The sequence below is a fragment of the Daphnia carinata genome, chromosome 4 (genome assembly GCF_022539665.2).
Source record: "Daphnia carinata strain CSIRO-1 chromosome 4, CSIRO_AGI_Dcar_HiC_V3, whole genome shotgun sequence".
Classification (NCBI taxonomy): domain Eukaryota; kingdom Metazoa; phylum Arthropoda; class Branchiopoda; order Diplostraca; family Daphniidae; genus Daphnia; species Daphnia carinata.
This window is the reverse complement of record NC_081334.1, coordinates 2,174,931-2,198,087: the sequence shown is the minus strand read 5'-3', so window position 1 is coordinate 2,198,087 and position 23,157 is coordinate 2,174,931. Positions and strand designations below refer to the sequence as shown.

The following is a 23,157-nucleotide window of genomic DNA, read 5'->3' as shown; positions in this document are numbered from 1 at the left end:
CGTTGGAAAAATATAAACAAAATACCAAATGGCAATGTTGAATTGGTTTTCTAGATAGTATCTCGTAAGCCGTAACATGATCGTAGGATTGAAATTCATTTCTTCTGAAATATGTTTTGAGTATCAAATTTTAGAAATTAATTAATTATAAGCATTATGAAGTGATTTTTAGTAGTTATACTACACATGCTGTTTACTTATGAAAAGTCATTATTACTGCAATGGTATACCGAAATCCCTGTCTAGTTGATTTCCGATTGATGACATTTGAAATTATAATTATTTAGGATGGGAGCACATCTTCGCTAGCTGCGTTGGAACTTTATGTCAATGAACTCTTCTCTGGAAATGCAAACAAGGAACAAATTCAAAAAATTCATCAGGCATTAGACAGTTTTAGCCGTCAAAAGGGAGCTTGGAAAGATGCTCTATATTTTTTGAGCCAAACTACAAACCCACAAACTGCCATGTACTCCTTGACTGTCTTGGAGGTACAAATAATAATCTTGTTTTAAAATCTCAATCACTGTTTGCATTTATGAATGGCAACAATTTTTTTTTGCTTAATTTCCAAAGGGCTTCATAACAAAAGGATGGAATGGATTATCTAGTGAAGAGCAAATTGAATTACGCACAACTTTATGTCACTGGTTATTGGAAAAGCATCAGTTTTCCCCATATTTTATTCGGAACAAGGTTCATTTCCAGAATTATTATTTAATGCCACCTGAGTATAATTTTCTTATTTTCTAGGCTGTGCAGTTGGTGGTTCACATTGCACGATCTGATTGGCCTCAAAAATATCCAGATTTTTTTACTGATGTCCTTATGCTAGTTTCATCTCCCAACACTTCATCAACAATTCTTGGCCTTCTTTTTCTTCAAACGGCCTCAGAGGAGCTTGGTACTCCTAGGGATGGCCTGCTCTACAGCAGGAAAGCTGAGTTAAAGCAAAGACTTTTACAACTTATTCCCAATACACTGGCAATTCTAACTGGTATTCACATTTTTTAGGTCCTCATTATAAAAAATTTTCAACATATTTTTTTATTTTTCAGGATTACTTCAAGCTATTTGGGAAAAGCGATCCCATTCCATAACAAGTACGCCACCTCCATCGCCTACTAATTCACTACCTTCTGAAATCTCATCTCCGCGTCAGCATTTATCTTCAGGAAAAAATAGTTCGCATTCTTTAAACAGTGAAATGGAACCCGTTGCTCGGCTTGCCCTTCAGTGTCTGACTCATCTTTTTACCTGGATTCCTCTGTCTAGCCATGTAACTCCTCAATTGATGGAGCTAATTTTTCGCTTTGTAGGCATGGGCACTGAGCAGACTCTACCTGTCATGAGTACATGCAACGGTATAGTGCCCATTCCGCTAAAATCCATCCGTTTTGTCTCATATTTATTAATTAAATATTTTTATTCTCTCTCCTTCTTGGTCAGAACTTAGTGTCCCGGTTGTTGCGTTGGGAACGATAAACGAAATTTTGTACAAGAATTGTGTCCCGGCTGAATTTGAAAACTTCGTTGTTCTTCTTTTCAACAACTGCTGTATTATTCTTCACCATTTCGTGAACAATTTAACTAATGGTCACTTACCTCAGCAACCACGTCCTCAGTAAGTTCAACACTGATAGCATTTAATCTCATCTGCAAATGGTAAACTAACACCCATTGCATTCCCTATATTATGCTCTGTAGATTTATGGAGAAACTTGTGGAGCTTGTCCATTTGTTGATGTCGAATCACCTACGCCGATTGGAAGGTCGTCTCCTCCCACAGTTTAGCGTCCCACAGTTTCTTTCGTTGTTCTTCACTTTTACATTCAAACAAGCCGACTGGGGCCGTTACGCATCTTGCCTTGACACCTGGCAAGTTTTTCTTAGTTATGTGAAGCAATCGTCAAATACCAGTGGAAGCCAACCGAGTTCAAATGGAGATTCGCTAGCTGTACGGTATCAAGAATCCCTGGTAACGCTCAGTGAACACGTTCTCCGCAAGATACTCTTTTCTAGCAACGGCACTCAACTAGAGGAGCTAGACGACGAGGCAATAGATGGCAATGTATATATTCTTGTTTCCGTTTGCCTTAACTGCGTTGCTATATGATTCATTTTCGTGCAGATGGAAACGGAACGCCAAAAAATTCAACTTCAGTCCATTGAAATCTTTGTTACGGCCGGAGAATTAGTCCGAAATCAAACCCTTTCGTTATTGAATGAACCGTTTCAGCGATGCACATCGGCCTATCGGTCATTGACATCTCTGTCTACCACGGGTAACAATGTAGTCCGACTGGAATCAAAAGAACAGCTGAAAGAGATGCTGATGCTCCTCAATGACCTTGCCATGTTGATACAACTCATCGGGCGCCTTTCTGAATTGCACACTGGGCCCGACTATTGCACTCAGTAAGTATGTACTAGTCATTCAAGGATAACTGAAGATTAAACATTCCTCCTTCTGCCATTAGTTTCGAAATGGGGAAAGCGCTTGTTGGAAAACTGGTCGATTTGGCATCATACGGATCATTGACAATCAATTTAAATTTTGTTGGCCTTCCTGGAGATGAGCTTAAGTCAACGTTGTCGCTCGTGTGAGTAACACAACTTGGCAGCATGAGACATTGGAAATTTCATCTAAACTATTTGTTGTTTATAGACACGCACAAGTTTTGTCATCGTTGCAGGCATGGTGCCATTGGATATCGATCTGGGCCCACGGAGATGGTCCCAAAGAGCCTGTAAATTCACTAGTCGCCGCGCTTGTTGCATCTGCAGTCGATGTTTTTAGTCCAACCTGGTCTAATAGAGGAGTCAGTACGGGAAATTTGAAAGAGAATGGCCGTGAAAAAGTGTATCAGGCCGGATTGCAATTGCTCTCATCTATCGTCAGTGTCATACGCACATCGAATTTATGGAATTGCCCTTCTTGGAACGAAATCTATCATTCTGTCTACGATATCGACTATCTTCAGCCTACCGTATGCCGTTTTATTATGGCGTTTTAGTGTAACAAGTTATTTAACACGATCATGTTGTATTCGCTAGATTCATCGGGAATTGATGCGCTGCGTCTTGGGTTCTGCCATCGTAACGTGGCGTAACTGCACCGTTGAAGAACAGCATTGGGAAGAACGGCAATCACGTCTTCAGTTGACTCTAGAGCGTGTAACCCAAGCTACCCGGATAATCGTGCAAGAATTGAGAAGAGAACCATTAACTGCTCTCCTAGCGCAAGGCAAACCCATTGTCATATCTACGATTACTTTGCTGGCCGACTTGGCCGGTCTAGCTCGGGATGAGACTACAGCTTCAAAAGCCGCTTTATACTCGGCTCTAGGTCCATGGATTGAGCCAACTCTAATCCTGCTATCGTACTATATTCACGATGCTGGTACGTGTCGACATTTTCCCTTTTATTTTTTAAGAGGAAATAGTTCAGTTGTCATTTTTCTCATTTCTACAGAGGTGACGGAAACCATTTTCCAATTTTACGTGGCCGTTTTCGATAGCCTGTTGAGCCAAGTTGGAATAGCACGCGCTGAAAAAGCAGTTCAAACCTTTCTGGAAATATTCCAGCAACAGAATATCCAAGTGATCTTGCAGCAAGATAACTTGCATGGAATCCGAGCTGTGGAACAGTAGGTTTCCCATAGCATCATGTTTGAGCGACTTTTGATTGTTATTTGTGAATTTTCAGGCTCCTGCGAATTTTGCAGATTGTCGTACAAGAACCCGGCAACGCGTTCAAACGCTTTCTGCCCAACACCTTATCTTTGTGTTTGGACCACATCCATCCTTGTATCACACAGGTATAATGGATTTCCGCTCCATTTATACACTTTTATTTGACTGTTGTTTGGATCTTCTCCATTTTCAGATAAATTCATCTGAAATCAAAGAGACGTTTTACCATTTGCTGACCCTGATACTGCGTCATCATTGGCGTTCTTTTTTCAAAGGTATGAACCTATTGCGTTAAGGTATGTCAATCAATCCTGTAATATAAATTTTTGTTTCCCCAAGGATCTGTGTTGACTACTTACGGGTCACCAGAATTAGATCGTGCAGAGCAAATGGATAACCAACCGCAGTTTATCGCTATTATGACTTCTTTCGGACAGTCCTTTCTATTACCAGACATAACAATTTTTAAGCAAAATCTTGAAGCTCTTGAAAGCCTTCAATCGAAATGGAAACTGTACCATAAAGTAAATTCAAATTTAATCTTTCTGTATTCGAGTACCGTAATGGAACAAGCGTTCATTTTTGTTTTTAAGGCTGTTTTCCGTGATGGAATTGCCAGTCAGTTTATAAGTACTCTACTGAATGTACTAACAAATGGATCGCACGAGCTTCTGAGAGAGGAAGTAGGGTTAGCCATTTACGCCATGGCTTCTCCCGATTTCGAAGTTTTCTTCCAACAATTTCTTCCGACTTACCTCCTCAATTGCCAAGGGATTGAAGACTATCAGAGAATCGCACTTAAAAATGCCTTTACCAACGATACGGTAAGTTATCGTTTCTCTTTATGTTTTCGTTTTGCCGATTACGATTGATTCATGTCGCTGTATTGTTTGTTAGGATCTCCCGTCTTTCACGCAAAACGTCCATCGACTTACCAATGATCTCCGATGTTTCCGTTCAACCAACATTTCCAACGCAAGCCTCTACCAATGTTGAAGGATCTAAACTGGGCCTGATCTAACTGCCCGTACTTGTTACGTCGCTCATAGGGTTCACTTGTCATTTTTGGCCTTATCCGTCATTTCTGTTTCAATACATTAATCGTAATTCTACTGTTTACGACATCTGGCTGGACCTTGGTAACCTACCCATTGCTGCTCCTTACCCTTATTTCAAAAAGAGCTTTCAGGTCATCACTTCCCGCTTCATTTGTTTTTGTCTTCCCTTCAATCCTGACAGGCTTTCAAATTGCTTTTAAAGTGAGTCGTTTGGAAGCAATCGTCTTTCGCTGTGACTGTGATAGTTGCATCCAATAGTTCCATTCCACATGTTGTTAAGCGACTAGACGCCAGTTAATCACTTTGAGTTTTTAGTGCTGGACGTGACGGCAGGTGTCCAGCTTCCCCCTTTTTTTTTCGGTTCAATTTAAACGAAATCTGTTTGTGACATTTGTCCCACTGCTCGCTTCCTTGTCCTGCTGTAACCCGTAATGGAGCTTTTGGGTCTTGGGCGCTTTTTTCATTGACAATGTCGAAGTTTCTGAACTGCTGATTGTGATTCACTTCGTGCGCCATCCGTGCCGTTAAAAATGAACAACGAGTCGATTACGTTAGCGGTATATATCTAAAGATTTATATTGATTTCTTAATTTCTTTTTACGTGTCACTTAGTGAAATCATTATGGTTACATAAACGGTCTTGTTTCTATGAACGTTGCCACTTTTTTTTTTTAAACTGTCATTTGATTAAATCGCCAATAAGTTAATGATCAAGTACTATGTCTAAGTAGAAATGGATTGAATTTTGGTTATGAGGCGTCTACTGAGAATTTGATCCGACGCCAAAGACGGACAAGGAAAATTAAAAATTATTTTCGAACAAAAAAAAAAAAAAAAAAAACCACGAAAGTTACAATCTACAAAGTACAAAAAAAAAAAAAACGTGAATTCAAAAATTCACGAATTTTTCACTAGAAGCACAAACGAAAAAATTGAAATGGATATGAACCCAATTTGGCTTTTACCCTCGTTCAGAAGCAGAGGTCAGACTAGACCCAACGCCGCTGCTGCAGCAGTCTTGGATCGTATCTGACGATGTCTCCATTAAGGTCAGGGCACCAGAATTACCCGGCAATCGTTGGACGCTTTCCGTCTCTTCAATCGCCTTCAACAGAACTTTTCGTACGTCTCGTCCAGCAGGAGCTACTTTGATGGCCTCGTTCAAATCCGATAGGGCCTGTTCGGTTTGTCTATTTCAAAATAAACAAACGATGAGGGTCTCTATTACATACGCCAAAGATGAACAACAAATGAACTTACCCAACGTCACGCCTGGCTTTAGCTCGAACATAAAGCGCTTCATACGAATCCGGTCTCAACGTTAGAACTTCTGTTGCAATAGCAATGGCTTCGTTCGAATCCTTTCCAAACAAAAAAATGTCAAAGATTAGATTCAATTCTTTTTATTTTTGAACGAAAATTTGCTAATATTTTACCCCCATTTTGCGCTTGCATCGAGCTAGATTTAGCGTCAAATGAATTCGTAGATGTTGGAAAGCGGCCTGGTATTCCGGACCTCCGTAATCTTCTACTGGAGGGAATTTCTTCAAAGCGTATTGGAATCGTTGAGTTGATTCCTGAAGTCGTTGTTTCTTATACAAGGTATTTCCATCGTCCAATAGTTTGCCCATCAAGACCAACCTAACACACAATCCCATTAAGAAAAAATTGTAAAACATCAATGGTTTTTCAATGCGTCCACACTTACAAAATGTCGTGTTTGCCGGCGGCGAGAGCCCAGGTGGCCGGTCCAAGTTTGGCACCTCGACGTAAAAATGCTTGAACGACGGGCGTATTGCGACAGCTGATGGCTCGATCGAGTGGCCTCATCCCGTGTAAATCCACGTGTTCCAGGATAGCACCTTTCTCCAACAGTATCTATTTCAAATTTGAAATCAATGGAAAATTCAAAACTAAAGACAGCTGATCTCTCTTTTACCTGTACAATTTTGGGGTCGGAGCAGGTGGCCGCGAGATCCAGCGGCGTGCGTCCATTCTTATCAATGGCGTTAATGTTGGACCCTTTGTCCAGTAAAGTCATGACGGCGTGACGATGGCCCTGATGGCAAGCCCAGCTCAAAGCTGTCAGACCCTCTTTGTCCGTTTTCTTAACATCAGCTCCTTTAAATGCATTTGAACGTGTTACCTATGCTAATCATTTGTTCCAGCCTATATTTAAAAAAAAAAAAAAAAAAAAAAAAAGCACATACCTTTGGTAAGCAAGAGTTCCATGACACCTAAATGGCCTTCGGCTGCAGCTACCATCAAGGCTGTACGGCCTACGCCATCTGTCTGATCAACAGAAGCCGTCGATTCTTGTAACAGCGACTCAGCAACTTCCCAATGGCCCTCCTGTACGGCGCATATCAACGCAGTCACATCCTATTGAAATTTCAAAATGTAAATGTTATAAATGTTGTTTATAAAAAAAAAAAAAAAAAAAAAAAAAAAAAAAAAAAAAAAAAAAAGAAATGGACCAAGACAATCATTAAATGCAACGTACCATAAGATTTGTAACAGCTGGACTGGCACCGCGTCGAATGAGGATGCGACAAATGTCGAGATGGCCCGCTGTGGCCGCGGCCGTGAGAGCTGTGTGTCCTCGTAAACTGTCCGGCAGGTTGACTCTCACCTCCGCCATGTCCAGTAAGAATTCTAACACCTGCGCGTGACCCTGTCCAGCGGCCACGATGAGCGCTTGTTGCGCCGCTTCGGACAGCGTCAGTTCGTTATCGGTGAACCCATCGGCCGGCCAATCGCAGGACAGCAAATAACCGACCACGTTCAGATGACCCATCTGAGCGGCGTAAAGTAGAGCCGACGAGCCGCCGTTATCCACTTGACTGAGCTGGGCACCTTGTTGGACCAGCATGCGGACAACATCGCAATGACCGCGTTCGGCCGCCATTGACAGAGCAGAGACTCCATTGTTGGTTGTAACGTTACAATTGGCTCCGAATTCCAAGAGGAGCGAGACCATTTCGGTGAGACCTTCCTGGGCGTAAAGGCAGAGCAGTGGACTGTTGCCTCGCAATTCAGTAATATGGTCAGCGGAAGCGCCGCCAAGAAGGAGCAACCGGGATACCTACGCAATTCAAACATCAAAAATTTTCAAAGCGCCAAATGCAAATATAGAAAACAAATATTGTTACCTTGACGTTGGGAATGAAGAGGTTTCGGATGGATCCGACAGAGGCCGAGACATCGTCAGCGCTCAGCGCCACCCAGACGGCCTGGAGATCACGCGGTGAAACGGCCATCTCTGGGCCGCAGCTTTTGTAGAGATGAGCTTTGAGAATGTGATGGCCCAGCTCCATAGTTTTCTCTGCGTCGAGCGGAGCTTCCAAACGGGACAGCCTCAAAGCTATGGCCGCGTGACCATTGCGTGGATCACACAGGAATTTGGTGTTTTCGCCATCCTCGCGGCGGACAAGCCACTCTCTGAACGATGGATGGAAGAGCATGTACGTGTCATCCGAACGTTGAACCAAGAGACCCTTCAGCAATTTGACTCGCTGCATAAATTCCTCCCAGGTGAGCGGCTCGGCACTCAGAAGTGCATTCACCGAGTGGTAGATTTCCAGCAAACTCATCGGGTTGAGGCTGGCCAGGCAGACGCACAGGATGGGCTGGACGCGTTCGTAAGCACGCGAACTAGCGAATCGCAGATTAAAGTGCAGCAAAAAGATTTCGGACAGCGTCACCGGCAGGACTTTGAACGACGAAGACTTGGTCACTAGGTGACCCTGCTCGATCAGATCGAGTGCCATCTTGGCGTGGAGGAAGTTCCCTCGACAGAGACCGCTCAAGTGGGCGGCAAAACGAGCCACCTGGCCTTGCGAGCCGCCACCCGCGTTGCCAACCGTGCCGTAAATTTCCGAACCGGAAGAGCTTTTGACACCGGCCATGGCCACGTTACTTCGAATCGTTGGGCAATTGTTAACGCGATGGCACGTGTAATCCATCAGGTCCTTGTTGGGCCAATCGCCGGCACCAGGTGCGTCCAATCTGAATTTTTTTTTTTTTTTTAAATCAAAAAGGTGCGGCGGATGAAGCGAAAAAGGTCAGCGCTTTTAAAAGAATGCACGACCACTTACGAAATGGAAGCGTATGGCAAGAGCTGCGTGATGTTCTGCAATCCGGAACGCACCGTGACGACAACCTTCAGCCAATGCGGGAATTGGAGAGCGTGTCGAACGAGGAAGCTGCTGATCGTATCGCCATAATCGGGCCGGTGGTATTCAGCTTCGCACAGGCCGTCCACCACCATCAGGCACGTTGGGAATCCGCCCTTTAAAAAAAAAAAAATCCAAAAACATTTTTTGTAATTATTGACCTTCGTTTAATCATTCACAGTTTAAACATTAAATTACCTCTTCGCCGGATCGTTTCAAAGACGACAGTGGCTCCAGGATGCCGTTGACGAACGAACTGTGCGGATTGGCGACGCACTCCTTCAAGCTGAGCAACGATTGAAGGTGAGGATCAGACAAGAGCAATTGCCTAAAGGCAACCAATTGAGGCGCCTGACACAACTGCGCTGCTATCGAATGGACAAAGTCCGGCACCAGACACGTGCTACTATTATCAGCCTGCATTTTTTTTTTTTTTTTTTTTTTTTTTTTTTTTTTTCAATTGAATATCGGAATCATTAGAATCGAGTTCGTTATAAATTTCTGCTGAATTTCAATTTAAAAAGCGATGCTTTTAACCTGGCAAAAATGGTAGGCCACAACTCTGGTGGCCAGCGCTTGAATCGCTTCGGCGGCCGGCGGGAGCGGAGTGTGAGAGCGACCGTAAATGGGCTCGCCGGATGAAGTCGAGTAAGGGTTTTCGTAAATGCATTCCGCTCGATTGGCCGCGGATGCGATGGGTATGCGAGATCGGCCGAAGCAGCTGTACTCCACCAATTGAAGAGCCACGCACGTTTTGCCGCTACCAGTGGCGCCACTGATGATGACACCCCTCCGATTGGCCCCGGCCGGCGTTTCCAACTGTTGTCCGCTCGACGTGGGCGGAAGCAATTGCGAGGCCATGTCGCGAAAGATCCACGAGCGGCCCCAGAAGAATTGCGATTCGGGATCTTCTTGTTGGGGCACTTGGAAGAAGAGTGGCTTCAGCGCCAACAGCGGCGGCCGGAATTGAGCGAATCGAACTGCCATTGTTTCAAACAATTTCATTAATATAATTAAATCATTTTTAAAAAATTGAATAATTTCATTTTACTTTTGGGGTCGATAGGGCCGAGGACAGTCCCGTTGCGGGCCGATCGGCGTATGGCGGCTTGTCTTTGTCCAAACATTTGCGAATCCTCCGCTTGGTGCGCAGCTTGAGAAACTAAAAAAAAAAAAAAAAAAACGACACAGTTAAAAAAAAAAATGCTTTCAAATTTGTCAACGTCATTTGGCCGTACCGGTGAGAGAGTGTCGTCGTGACGCTGCAATGCACGGGCCGGGAGATACGGAAGCGCTTCGACCCCCTAGCGACATGGACAATGATGATCCCAAGCTGTCGGATGAATGATCATGAACCTCCCTCAAAGCTTGCGATTGCATTTCAGCTTCGGACGATCCTAGACATTTTCAAATAAGAATTAAACTTGAACGTTGCAGCAATGAATTTTTTTATTGAAATACCTGTGAGCGTGGAGACGGGACTGGCGTTGGAAGAGGTGACCCGATTAGCTGGAACATCCAGACTTTTCATGGAAGACGAATCCTGACTGCGAGCGCTCATTAGCGTCGCGCTGCCGCGTCCACTCGATGGGCTGCGCGAGTTGCGCGCCTCGGCTCCAAAGAGAAGGCCCAAACGGCTCATCATTTCGCTACCGGCCGACGGAGACGGGCTGATTCGACGTCTCCTCGACGAACACTGTCCATACACGGACTGCTGTTCCTGTTGCTGGTCGGATGAGTCGGTAGCGGCCGATGAGCGGGCCGGAGACGGCGAACTGCCGTGATGGCGAACCAGCCGTCGGGAGCTCCACATGGAGCGGCTGGAACGCGGAGATACAGAAGGACTAGACGGCATTCCTTTACGTCGTACGAAAGGAGAAGTCACGGCTATCAAAATAAAAAAATTTTGATGTTAGAAAATTGACAATCAGATAGAGACAGAGTCGGACGTGATTCGTACCGGTTGCGGGAGTTGGAGAACGGCAGGAAGTGCCTAAGGCTGGAGGCAAACCGGTCACTCTGTCTGATGCGTTTCTCGTTTCAGAGTAAATCTATTTCAATTTGAATTTAAAAAAAAAAAAACAAAAAAAAAAAACAGAAAATGTGAATGAATGAATGAGAACAAGATTCCAGACCCTTTTTTCTTTTCATGAATGACATCAACCCAACTTTTATTGATATTTATTTTTCATTCTCATTTGCATGTTCCTTCCGTTCGCTACCCCAAAAATGTCTTGGAGACAAACGGGGATATTTCTTAAAAGGACCCACTTATGGTCAATGATAGGATCAACAGGTTTTTTTGTTTTTGTTTTTGTTTTGTTCTTCATTTTCAATATAATGAATAGCATCCCCCCAAAAAATATCCAGAAGCTCCCCAATACTTGCATCAGAATATTTCCCTAACAAAAAAAAAAAAATTCAGGAGGGAGGGGGGAGATAGAAAAAAAAAACACGGACGATGCCCTCCCAATACGATTAGAAATGCATGGCGGCAGATTGAAGACTATCTCATGCAAGCTCATGGATTTATTCCCCCCCCCCCCTCTCCGTCCCAGTTGGTCTAAAGAAAAAAAAAAAATAAAAAGGGACTTGAAAAACGACTGAACTGGAAATATATAAAAACAAGAGAGAAAGAGAAAGAGAGAGAGAGACGGATGTATAATGGATGAGTTTGAGATGTTATTTCGATTAAATGTATAAAAAAAAAGGTGGCCTCAAAGTTGGGAGAGTTATAGGACACACGTGAGTGGACTGAACGATAGGCTACCTGTTGTTGCTGCTGCTGTTGCTGTTTGTGTTGCATGTAAGGGATCAAATGTCCGTTGGTTTTGACTTTTGAACGGAGTGGAGGCGGCGGCGACGACGCATCGTGATCTTGATGAAGAGCGAACGACGTGTGACGGCCAGTTGCGGATGCGGTGTCCCCGTTGCAGCCCGTTGCGTCATGTTTAGCATTCAACTCGTGGCTGCTGCCCACCGTTCTGGATTTCAACAGGGCCAAACGACCATGTTGATTACCGCCCACCAACTTTTTACCCGGTGGATGACCTTCACATTTCAAAAAAAACAAACAAAAAAAAACGTTGGTGGGGTGAGATGCATTCACGACGAGGCACGACATTAAAATCAAAGAAAAATAAGAAATTAAAAATACATTTCAAGGAAAGAAATTAGCATTCAAGTCATCTCTCTTATAGATTCCCCCCCCCCCGCCCTTACCTGAAAAACAAAACTATTTTGCAAATCACGTCCAATCTTATCAAAACGCGATAATCACACCACCTGTGGCGAATGGCAACAACAAAACAACAACCCACACATACACAAAAAAAAAAAAAAAAAAAAAAAAAAAAGGCCATTAACGACAGAAGGCTTTCATTCTTCGTTTAAAAAAAAAAAAATCTTTAAACGATAGACAACTTTCCCATCCGTTGATTGTCTGCTACTACTTGCCCACTAATCTTCTTCTCTGTTCTCAACCCTAAACGCGAGATATCTCTCATTGTCGAATGCCAGCTGCTGGATGGCCGTCTACACGAAGCCACTGGCCCAAATTTGGGATGTCGTCCGCAACCTCTTATGGCTCGTTTACATTTCTCCCCTATAAAGGCGTTTAGATAGGAGGCGTACGTTCGTCAACGCTGGACACATCGACCGTCTTTAAGATCCGGCCTTTCTATTTTCGTTTTTTTTTTTTTTTTTTTGATAGCTCAAATAGTCAAACTAGCCAAAGAAGGTGATGAATCGCAGGTTGACACACACACACACACACACACACACATAAAACTGCCCACGGGGTCTGTAGCCCGAATGACTCAGACGCACTATGCAAATCAGATTGCAGAACCCTGTTTTTCATTTTCAAATTTCAGCTACCAAGATACCCCCGTCAGGAAAACTTCAGTCACACACACACACACGTAGTTTTTCCGTGACTCACGACGTCCTCGGGCCAATGCAAAAAAAAAAAAAAAAAAAAAAAAAAAAAAAAAACAAAAAAAAAAAAAAAAAACAAAAAAAAAAACAAAGATGTAAGAAAACATGTGCTGTTACCTGGCGAGCAGAGTGGGCAAAGTTCACTGGAGAAGAGGCACGCGTAGCAGCGCTCGTGGCCGCAGGAGTCGATCAATCGCCGCTTGCGGTTCTTGTCGAAAGGCATCAGGCAACTCGGGCACAAGTCACTCGGCAGAACCGACGGCGGCAGCGGCGGTGGTCGCTGATTGATGCCGAAGGCGGCCGTGCAAGGCGCTGCTGCTGCCGCTCAACCCGCTGCTCAACGGCGACGGCTGATGGGTGCGCCGCAACGGCGACGATGTGGCCGACGACGAGCGTTGAAAGTAGCCGCTCAATTTGCTCGACGACGCTGCAGACGATCGGGGAGGCGGCGTGGCCGATGAGCCGTTGACAACGTGAGAAATGTCGTGCGCCGGCGGCGAACTGGTTTTCGATCCGATCAACTTCCGCACTGAACTACCGAAATCTAGTCAAAACAAAAGAAATGTAAAAAATAAAAACACGCTCAAATGATGGATGAGTTGAACATTTTTAAGAGAAAATGACGTTCAGGAGAATGGCCCGGACGAGTTAAACAAAAAACAAAAATACTAAATTTCACGGTCGAAATGACAAGGTAAATGTAAAGAATGTGAGATCTTCAACGATGGCTGAAATGCGATAAACAGGACGGAGATTTTTAAGTCCCTTGTTGTTATTTTCTCGTCCGACCTGTTGAGACGGAGGAATAGCATCGAACAAACGGACTCGATGGAGAAGGGGAGAACGCGGATATCAGTGGCATCATCGGACTCATCCATTATGCGATCGCCGGATACAGATAGACGCCCGTTTTTCTTATGATGTAGAAAGTGTGTTTGTGTTATAAGCAGCACCGTTTATATCCATCTCTTTCTCGTTTACCTCTCTCTTTCTCTCTCTCTCTCTCTCTCTCTCTCTCTCTAACATAGAACCTGAAGCCTCGTGAGCCCCACCCACCCGTCACTCGAAAAGCTCCAACCATTCCCAAAAGCGATCCGTTTTTTTTTTTTTTTTCCCAATAGTTTATGAATATTCCATCCTCCCCTTTGGCTCTAGAGAAACATTCTGATTTTTTTTTTTTCCAATGAAAAGCATATCCACCGTTCGTGTGATGGATGTTCTTCGAAATATCGATTGGGGGGGGGGGGGATCGTGAAGCGCCATCTTTTCTTCCTCGAATTGAGGGAGATGCTCTTCTAGTCCATCTGATTAGCGGGGCAGAGATGATTAGAAAATCAAAAAGCCATGCGCGCGAGCGCACATGAAGAGAAAGGCGGACGGGGGGGGGGGGGACGATGTCTGCACGCACGGAGCGCACCTGGCAGTTGGCGTGATCTGAAAGATCACGCCACCCAATAACAGCCATCCGCTGCGCATGGAAAACAAAAACAAGGAGGATGAATTCTATCGCTTCTCCCTTTCCTTTTTCTTTTCTGTATACATAAATCACTAATCAAGGCACGCATTGTTGTGGAACGCAGAGGTGTTACGAAAAAAAAAAAAAAAGAGAAATGGGAGGCAAGGGATTGCGTTCAACAAAAAAAAAAACAATTCGCATCATTAAAATAATCAGCATTTCTCATTGATTTCGATGAAAAAACAAAACAAAAAAAAAAAAACAATAAAAAAAAAATGCGCTATTCGCCGTAGGAGGGCGCGCAACAAGTGTGAACTGGAACATTTCAGAAGATGACCTGGTTGACACGCTCCCGGTGTTCGGACGCAACGGGAGGTGTGCCACTCGTCCCGTTGCTGAAATGTTGAAAACAAGCCGAAAAAAGAAGACGGTGTTGTACCGTCTCAAAAACAAAAACAAAAAACAATTCAGAACAAAAAGGGCCACGAATGTGAGGTCACGACGGGTCCCTCTACATGATCATCTTCTCTTTTTTTTTTTTTTTCAAAAAAAAAAAAAAAAACAGTCTTTATACACGTACCCCCGTTCTGCAGCGTTACATTGTGTGTGTATACAATAGCGCATATGCTGGCGTGATCCCCCACAGTGAAAACTTCTATGGAGGGCCCCGTGTACGGATGCCGTTGGGGACCGCCTTCCAACGTGAAAACGCACGCAAGTTTTTTTTTTTTTTTTTTTAAAAAAAAATTTATATATTTTCCAACAGGGGAGAGAAAAAAAAAAAAAGAGGGGGATAAGAAGCGCTCTGAATTTATGATGTGAGTCATAGCGTCTGAAACGCTGCAGGCCGGGGCGATCCAGCAGCCCAAACAAGAGCCTGAGAAAGAAAAAAGAGAGTCCGTTGCTATGATGATATAGCCCCCTGGAACACACAACAAAAAAAAAAAAAAAAAAAAAAATCTTCCAGTTGCTGCACACAAGTTTTGTGCATTATATGATAGTGGTGTGTGTGTATAGTTAAAAATAAAGATACTGTATGGCATGTTTTTTTTTTTCCTAACTTGGACTGGGCCCAATGAGCTCCAAGCTTTTGAAAAAAAAAAAATATATTTAAGAAAAGGGGGGGAGATTCAAATATTGGATGACCACGATAAGGAAAAAAAAAAAAAGAAGGGATGAATAATAAAATAAAGGCCCACCGAATGTTGGGAAGGCACATTAGTATTCTTTTTATTGGTGGCCTGCTTAATTGTTATCATCCCGTTGTCTTTTATTACAGTTGCCTTCTTCTTTCTCGCTCTTTAGCCATTGGAAAACATGTCGAATAGAATTTTTTTTTTTTAATTTTATTTTACGGTCAGCCAACGTTAAAAAAAAAAAGGTAGAAATTTTTCGAAAATAAAAAGAATTTCGGCTGTTTGATTTTGGATATTTGCCTCAACCGTTTCCGTCTTTTGTCTTGTCGCCTTTCAACCTTTTCTAACTTTCCAAAGTGAGAAATTTGAAAAGAGGAAAAGATGGGAAAGTCCAAATAAAAGACTCTCGAAACCTTCCGTTTCTTATCGTCTTTCGGAGAAGAGGGAAAACAAAACAAAAAAAAAAATGGCAGGGGGAACTTGAATTCATTGGGTATGCAAAGCGCAACGTCTGGAACAGTCTCTTGATTTTTTTTTGTTCCAAACAAAAAAAAAAAAAAAAGCGTCATCCGTTTGAATTGCTTGTTTCGTACAAAACAAATTCAGAGGGAAATCAATTCAATGTTTCCATTGAATAGAACACAACGCTGATAGACTCTATTTCATCTCAACAAAAATAATAAAGACAGATGTCAATTGTCCCTCATTTCTTTGGCCCGCTTAGAGACGGCCATTTGTTGCCACTTTGAAATTTTGTTTGGAACGGTACAATTTTCTTTTTTTTTTTTTTTTTAATTTTCTTTTATGACTTTTGGCTCTTTTGCAGACCAAAATTTTGTTTTGTTTGGGGGGTAAAAACATGAAAATAGACGGGACGCTGTAGCCTCCCCCGCAGCTACGGTGTCCGTTTCTATTTTAATTCAAGAAAAAGGAAAGTTTTTTTTCCAGCTTCTCCGTTAGAAAAATCTCTCAATTTCTTTGTTATTGTTGTTGTTTTGTCAAGTCAGCATTTTTTTTTTTTTTGAGCTACTCGATGCGCAGATGTTGTTACACACTCGTTACCCCAACACGAAGCTGTTACTCAACCGTGTCCCGACAAATCACGCGTTCCAAAAAAAAAAAAATGTCTGTTGCAACTCAAAACGACGCCGCGGGAACCATGAGACGTTTCAAAAAAAAAAAAAAAATCAAAATGGACGATTGTTTCGTCCGACGAAATGAAAGCGGCATCAAGATAAATGGCTAATGGCCCACCCAAAGAGAGAGAGACCCATCATCTTTACGAAAAGAAAAAGTCTTTCATCGTTTTTGATGAGGTTCCTATTATTATAATAATCAGAATTTGAAAAAGAAAAAAATCTGGCCGCATGACAGAAGTTAAACTTTCACTGGAACATTTTTGAAGAAGATTGGCCCGTTGACACGCAGAAAAAAAAAAAGGGCGTGTTTTTTTTTTATATATTTTTATTTCAGCCGAACTCTTTGAATAATGCTCAAAAGGGACCACGTCGCCGCACACTTTCTAATGGCCAACTCATTTCGATGCCGAACGAACGACGTCTACTGGGGTTAAAAAAAAAAAAAAAAAAAAAAAACACGTGATACAACATTGTAGCACCTCATTTGAATACAATTGCATTTTACCATCCATTGAACGGAGATGTTTGAAAAAGAAAACGTGAATCACAATAGAAAAAAAAAAAGACCAAAACTGGCTACGCTGCATTTCCCACACCAATGTTTGCCTTTTCGTGAAAGACGTTTCAAGACGTGAGTGCTGGACTCTGCCAAATAAGGTAAAAAAAAAAAAAAGACTCCCCTTCTTAAAAAAAAAAAAAAAAAAAAAAAAAAACTGTTGAACTGTGCAGCAGCTGTTTCTTAAAATGCGCCCACCTGACACAAAGAAGAAACCTGTTGGGGACGTGTCAAGAACTTCTACGTATGTGGGCGCTAAGCAAAACAGAAGACGGTTGGCGACGTAGACTCTTAAAAAAAAAAAAGAAAATTGAAAATGGGAACAACAACTGGAAGAAGAAGAAGAAAAAAAACAAAACAACAAACGTCTTCCTTGCTCATTTGCTGCCATCCCCTTAAAAGGCCATGGCCTTTTACGTGTTTTTTTTCTCTTACTGGCTATTTTCATTGACAAGTTTTTTGTTTTTTTTCTCTTTTTTTTCCCGAAAGTCATTTCATTCGTCTGTTGTTATAGCCGCCGGGATTTGTTGCCTCTATAAAGTCCCTCCTTTCTTTTTATTTTCAAACTACTCTCTCTCTCTCTTCTTTCTCTAGTGTGTGTGTGCCGGGGATGATATAATGAATGGATAGAGAAACAACCGACATCACTCCTCTCTTTTTTCTTTTAACCCCATCTCCTTTTATTTTTTTGTTTTGTTTCTTTCGTGCACGTCGTTTCGTGTTGTTGTTGTTGTTGTTGTTTTCTACGTATAAGGATCATTTTTCCCTTGGCCTTTTAGCTTGCCCTACGTCCCTCTCCATGTCTTGGCATTTTCACCTCGGCAACAACAAAAGTCCGTCTCGCCTTGCATATTTATTTATTTATATACAAACACACAGGTATATATCTCTGTGTGTGTGTGTGTGTGTATTTGTATATATTTTTTTTCCTACCCGAAACACTCAAAGATAAATTTTTGTTTTCCAAATAAAAACTCTTCTTTCGTTGTTGGACTCTACCAACCGGATAAAGGTAATGAATAATCAACTGGGGGGGGGGGGATTTTCTTCTATTTCTTTTGGTGTTGCATCAAGTTTCAGGTGGGGGGGAGGGGAGGATATGACCCTTTTCTATCTTTAAAAGAAAAAAAAAATGGCTGATAATAAGAGCAAAGAAGAACGTAACGTCCCTTTCCTCCCTTTGATAGTCTTCTTACGGGGATTAAAAAGCTCGTCATTCCGGCGGAAGTGGTGGACATATTGGGAGGGTTTCCTAACGAAGCCGCACTTAAACAAAAATAAAAATTGACTTTACTCATTAACAAGCAGAATTCAATTTCAAATAAAAAATAAATAAAAATAAAAGACATATCAGCTGATGGACTTTGGGTGTTAGTTCCCCCCCCCCCATCGTTTGCATTCGACTTCTTTGTATGCATACGAGATATGTACAAGAGGGTGAAGAATGGCAGAACAAGATCAAACTACACAAGACAAGGCCCCCCCCCCCACGCTTCCCTATTATTTCCTTAGAATATTCAAACGTCCTTTAAAAAAATTTAAAAAAATTACATTGGCCCTTTTGACTTGTTGCCTCCCCATAGTAGGACGGTTGACAAAACGTGTCAAGACTTAACACAGCAGCCGGAGCGTTATCTTTTTTTTCTTCTTTCGCTCCCTACTTTCTTTTCTTTCTTTTTTTTTCAGACCATCTTTTGTTTCTTCTTCTCCCCTTCTACCTTTTTTTTTTTTTTTTTCACAACAAAAAATGCCGATGGCCGTTCTTCCACTTGCCCCCGTGCGTCCCGGAGAAACGAGCAGAGGAGAAATAAATTTTAAAAAAGAGGGGGACGACCTTTAAAAAAAAAAAATAAGAAAGGGCCAGCCAACACGTAACCCGACTCTTCTTTTCTTCTTCTACTAGTTTCTCCTTTTTTTTTTCAATTCTTGCTTTTGTCTTCTTTTTTTTTTCCCCGACTCAACGGGATATCTACGTGTGTAACAGTGTCCAGTTGTGTCGGGGCCTTATTACAACGAGCCCTTTTGTACTCCCCCCCCCCTTCTCATTCCAACTTTGTTTTTTAAGAGGCCCAGCCGACAAGAGGTGAGGCTACTGATAACAGGAATATATCACGAAAAAAAAAAAAAAATCTCTCGAGCCATTGACATCTTTGGCCAACGATCCCTATCGGCACAATCTCCTGTTTCTCCCACCCTCCGAAAAGAAAATGTGCTGAAATCAAGTGACTAGTTTATTGGGGATATCTTCAAAATGACGTTTGAATGGACTTTGATTTCTCAAATCGATATCGTATAACGCCCTGTACTTTTCAAAAAAAAAAAAAATAATAATAATAATAAAAATTCATAATCATAGACTTCTGACACTTCAAAAGAGCCACTTCATTGGCTAAAAAAAACGGAGAGAATCAAAGAAAGAAGCAAATGGTGTTTCAAAACGCTTTCACGCCCATCATTCACGCAAACGGGCCCGCGTGTTAATGATGCCATCACGATCGTCTTTTGATACTCATAGGGGGCGCGGCGGGCCATGTATTTCTTTACTGGATTTTGTTTTTTGTTTTTTTTTTTTGGCGGACACGACCGTTGGGCTGGCCATTTCGAATCCAATAAAAATAGAAAAAAAAACATTTGAATGGAGCCCTTGAAAAAAAAAAACAAAATAATAAGGACGTTGTTATTCAGTTTCCCTTTTTTTTTTTTTGCCCATTTAGAGAAATGGAAAAGAGAACCAATCAAACGTGGGTGTTGGCCCGGTGTCCAACCGGCTTCCCTTTCCCCAATAATCGATCGATTTCATTTGAGAATTCGAGAAAAACAAAACAAAAAAAAAAAACGCAGCGAGAGGAAATGTTCTAATGGACTCGACATCGACCTTTTGCATTGCGGTGCATTGTCTTTCATTCAGGTCGATTTTAAATGAAAGCCCCCGGTGCGGCGGCCCACCCCCGCAGTCGTGGCACGAAACGTCACGATTCGTAGATAAAACAACAGACGCCGCTATGTAAATCTACTGTCGAAATGAGAAAAGCAAAAAATTCGATGAAATGATTAGCTCGTGAAAATAGCTGGGCAGCAGTTGTGTTATCTTCGATTTCATCAGACTGTGTGTGTAAATGATGCCCAGCTTCCTCCCCTAACTCAAGACCGATGAGAGAACTGCTTTCCACACACAAACCGGTTCGTGATGAATCTCGTGACCGAGTGAATGATCAAGCAATTTCTGTGTTTTTTTGTTTTTTTCAATGCCCCTTGTTTATGTTTCAAACAGCCTACATCTTTGAATGATTTTCTTCTTTTTTGTTTTTTTTTTCGGACTGTTCATAATGACGTTGGCCTCGTGTTTTCGGCCTCACGATAACAAGTGAACCCTGTGATGGCCTATTGAATTCTTTATTCAAATCATTGAAAATATAAAGAAATCAATACCCAACATAAAAACTATTTAAAAAAAAAATGGAAATTTAAAAATTCAAATGAAAATAATACGAAAAAAAAAAAAACGTTCACTTGTTTTTAATAAAGAATTGTAGCTTTTTATCAACGTTCGTTCATCAAGTCCATCTGTCCCCAAATAAACCAAAGAATTTCGTTCATAAAAAAAAAAACGAGACAATTTTTTTTTTTTCCGAGATGACGAAAGTCGTTGGGGAATGCGGGAGCATGGCGATAACGAAGCCCCGTCGTATCGTATGTACCTTGTAGCCAAAACGTCTCAAGCCGGGGCCACATAGGCAAATATTAGTACGCACACACGCACGGACTTGTTTCATTGAGCAACAGGAGAGAGAGAGAGAGAGAGAGAGAGATTTGGAACTACGAGGGGAGGGCGCTGTCATGTCGCTGGCGCCACACAGAAAAAAGGGAAACCTACACCGACTGGACCAGACGGTCCTCCCATTTTCTTCTCCCCCACCGGCTACACACGTTTCGCTATCAAAAACGCTGGACAGTACAAAAACTAACCTCTCTCCCCCCCCCTCTCTCTCTCTCTCAAGATCCCGAGAAAAAAAGAAGGGACGATAAGTCATTCAAGTCATTTCATTTTGGTGGCGTGGGCAAAAAGGGACATTTTTCATTGGCAAAAACGAGCCATAAAAAAAAAACAAAAAAAAAACAAGCATTTCACCATCAAAGTTATGGCTTGTTCCAAGAAGGCCACATTTTCATGACGAATCAAACAGTGTCACCTGTTTCAATACCCATCGCCAATGGCCAGAAAGAACACCCCGTCAATGACTCCCAACTACCCCCACGCGTTTACTACGTCACTACGAGGCAGGTACAGAAACAAAAACAAAAAAAAAACATTTGGGCAAAGAAAAAGGTTCGCATGGCGACACAGGTATTTTTCTTTTAATTACATTCCTGGAAAAAGGCGGGATCATCAACGTCCAATTCGTCATGTCTTGTCTTCTTTTTATTCTTTTTTTTTTTTTTCAAAGGAAAAACGATCGAAAATATTTGGACATTGATCGCAAACTTTTTTTTTTTAGCCCATCAGTTTTCGATTTCAACTATTTCAGAAATGAAAAAACAAAAAAAAAAAAAGGAGAAACCGAATGCCGATTTGAAATCTTACCGACAGTGCGAAAGGACGAAGGCAGAGACGCTCTGGCGGGCGGTAATCCAATCCGTTTCGTTTCAGAAGGCATTTTTTTTTGTTCAAAAGATGATTGAATATCACACGAGTTTTGTCTGTCAGACACTATTGGCTACAACGAAGCCCTTTTACGTCTGATCTATACGACCAATTGAACAATTTTTGGAAATTTCTTTCAACGTAATGGCCTATCAATATGTGCAACATGGCAAACGAGCACTTTGCCATGGCACTTTTGGCGCCTTCATGTTGATCAATGCCAATCAAAGAGGCAGGGAAAATGATCCACGAGGTCGAGAGTAATAAAAAAAAAAAAAAAAAAGAAAGAAGAAAACTGGAACTGAATTAGACGTTGGGAAGCTTTTTGGCCAGTCTTGTTGTGATTGAACGGCCGTGTAAAAGTCAAGTGAACGTCAAAACTTTCCACGGATGAAAAACGAGCGTGGAGACGGGGGGGGGGCGCCAGTTCTTTCAGTGATTGATTGTGCGAAATTCCAGTTGCGATCGGGCATTAAAAATCAGCTGCTTATGGCAGACCTCCCCAACAAAATGTGTCCAATTTTCACAATTGGAAATCACATTACAACAGCCAAAAAGAAAGAGAGAGATCACTAGCCCCTTCCGAATGGTGGGGTTCCACGTTGCAGACAGGGTTTAATTGCACGTTGCTGATCACAGTGAATTTTTTTTTGTGTGTGTGTGTTTAACACAAAAATCGAGTGAGCCACACACGAGTTTAACTACATACACACACACACACACACACACACACACATAAATGATGTACGAAACAAGTGTTAAAAAAAAAAAAAAAAGCTGAGACACGAGCTGCACACAAACACGTGTAGCCTCAGACTCGGTCGAGCTGAACTGACTCAGCGTGAACCACCAGACGGCCGTTTTTGACACTAGAGCGCCTCCCACTGGCTGCCGCCTCCTCTCTTTGATTTCTATGGTCGTTTCTCTTCGCTTACGGACGGTCAGAGGAGGAAAAGACCCTCATTTTTTTTTTTTTTTTTTTTGTAAAAATACATTGTAAGATCGGCTTCTTCTTTTTAAAGATTCTATCCACCCGCCCTCTTTTTATATTTCTTTTCTTCTTCTTCTTTTTTTTTTTTTTTGTGTGTGTGTGTGTGTGAAGGACTTCGTAGCTCTGCCTCCATTTTGTTGTGTAGACATCCAGAAGTGAACCTACGAATCCTGCTGAGATTTTTGCCTGTTTTTTTTTTTTTTACAGGAATATAAAAAGAAAGGGAGAGAAGATGAAAAAAAAAAAAAAATCTCCCCCTCCTTCTTTTTTTTTTTCTCCTCCTCCTTTTTCTTGCATCTTTCGTCATCTCACTCTATTCGTTTGTGTACGACTATGATTATTCGAAATGTTATTTTCCCCTTAGAAAAA

General features: G+C 42.1%; 2 protein-coding genes across 2 annotated transcripts; one reads left to right on the top strand and one right to left on the bottom strand.

Annotated features, from left to right (window-relative positions):
* The first annotated feature begins 52 nt into the window (after positions 1 to 52).
* Positions 53 to 5,407, top strand: LOC130695246 (exportin-6-like). The gene is made up of 17 exons (XM_057518364.1): positions 53 to 224; positions 288 to 491; positions 577 to 696; positions 754 to 997; positions 1,059 to 1,364; positions 1,450 to 1,624; positions 1,708 to 2,071; positions 2,132 to 2,418; positions 2,481 to 2,603; positions 2,669 to 2,990; positions 3,058 to 3,403; positions 3,476 to 3,650; positions 3,710 to 3,821; positions 3,890 to 3,971; positions 4,036 to 4,220; positions 4,290 to 4,520; positions 4,594 to 5,407. Exons 1-17 carry the CDS (start codon positions 222 to 224, stop codon positions 4,690 to 4,692), a joined length of 3,378 nt encoding a protein of 1,125 aa, XP_057374347.1. The 5' UTR covers positions 53 to 221; the 3' UTR covers positions 4,693 to 5,407.
* LOC130695247 (protein TANC1-like) lies at positions 5,315 to 22,561 on the bottom strand. Its single transcript, XM_057518365.2, is given in 19 exon segments — positions 5,315 to 5,944; positions 6,015 to 6,115; positions 6,191 to 6,395; positions 6,463 to 6,632; positions 6,694 to 6,875; positions 6,965 to 7,136; positions 7,258 to 7,839; positions 7,907 to 8,762; positions 8,852 to 9,045; positions 9,128 to 9,346; positions 9,467 to 9,909; positions 9,981 to 10,091; positions 10,168 to 10,326; positions 10,391 to 10,816; positions 10,890 to 10,980; positions 11,700 to 11,980; positions 12,986 to 13,136; positions 13,138 to 13,412; positions 21,738 to 22,561. Coding segments are annotated over 19 exon segments (4,920 nt in total). The 5' UTR covers positions 21,811 to 22,561; the 3' UTR covers positions 5,315 to 5,715.
* Between the last annotated feature and the right edge of the window lie 596 nt (positions 22,562 to 23,157).

Excerpts from the sequence above, each read along its gene's own strand:
- LOC130695246 (XM_057518364.1), top strand. Across the intron at positions 998-1,058 it reads TACACTGGCAATTCTAACTG|GATTACTTCAAGCTATTTGG; the intron begins GTATTCACATTT and ends TTTATTTTTCAG. Across the intron at positions 3,822-3,889 it reads TCCATCCTTGTATCACACAG|ATAAATTCATCTGAAATCAA; the intron begins GTATAATGGATT and ends CTCCATTTTCAG.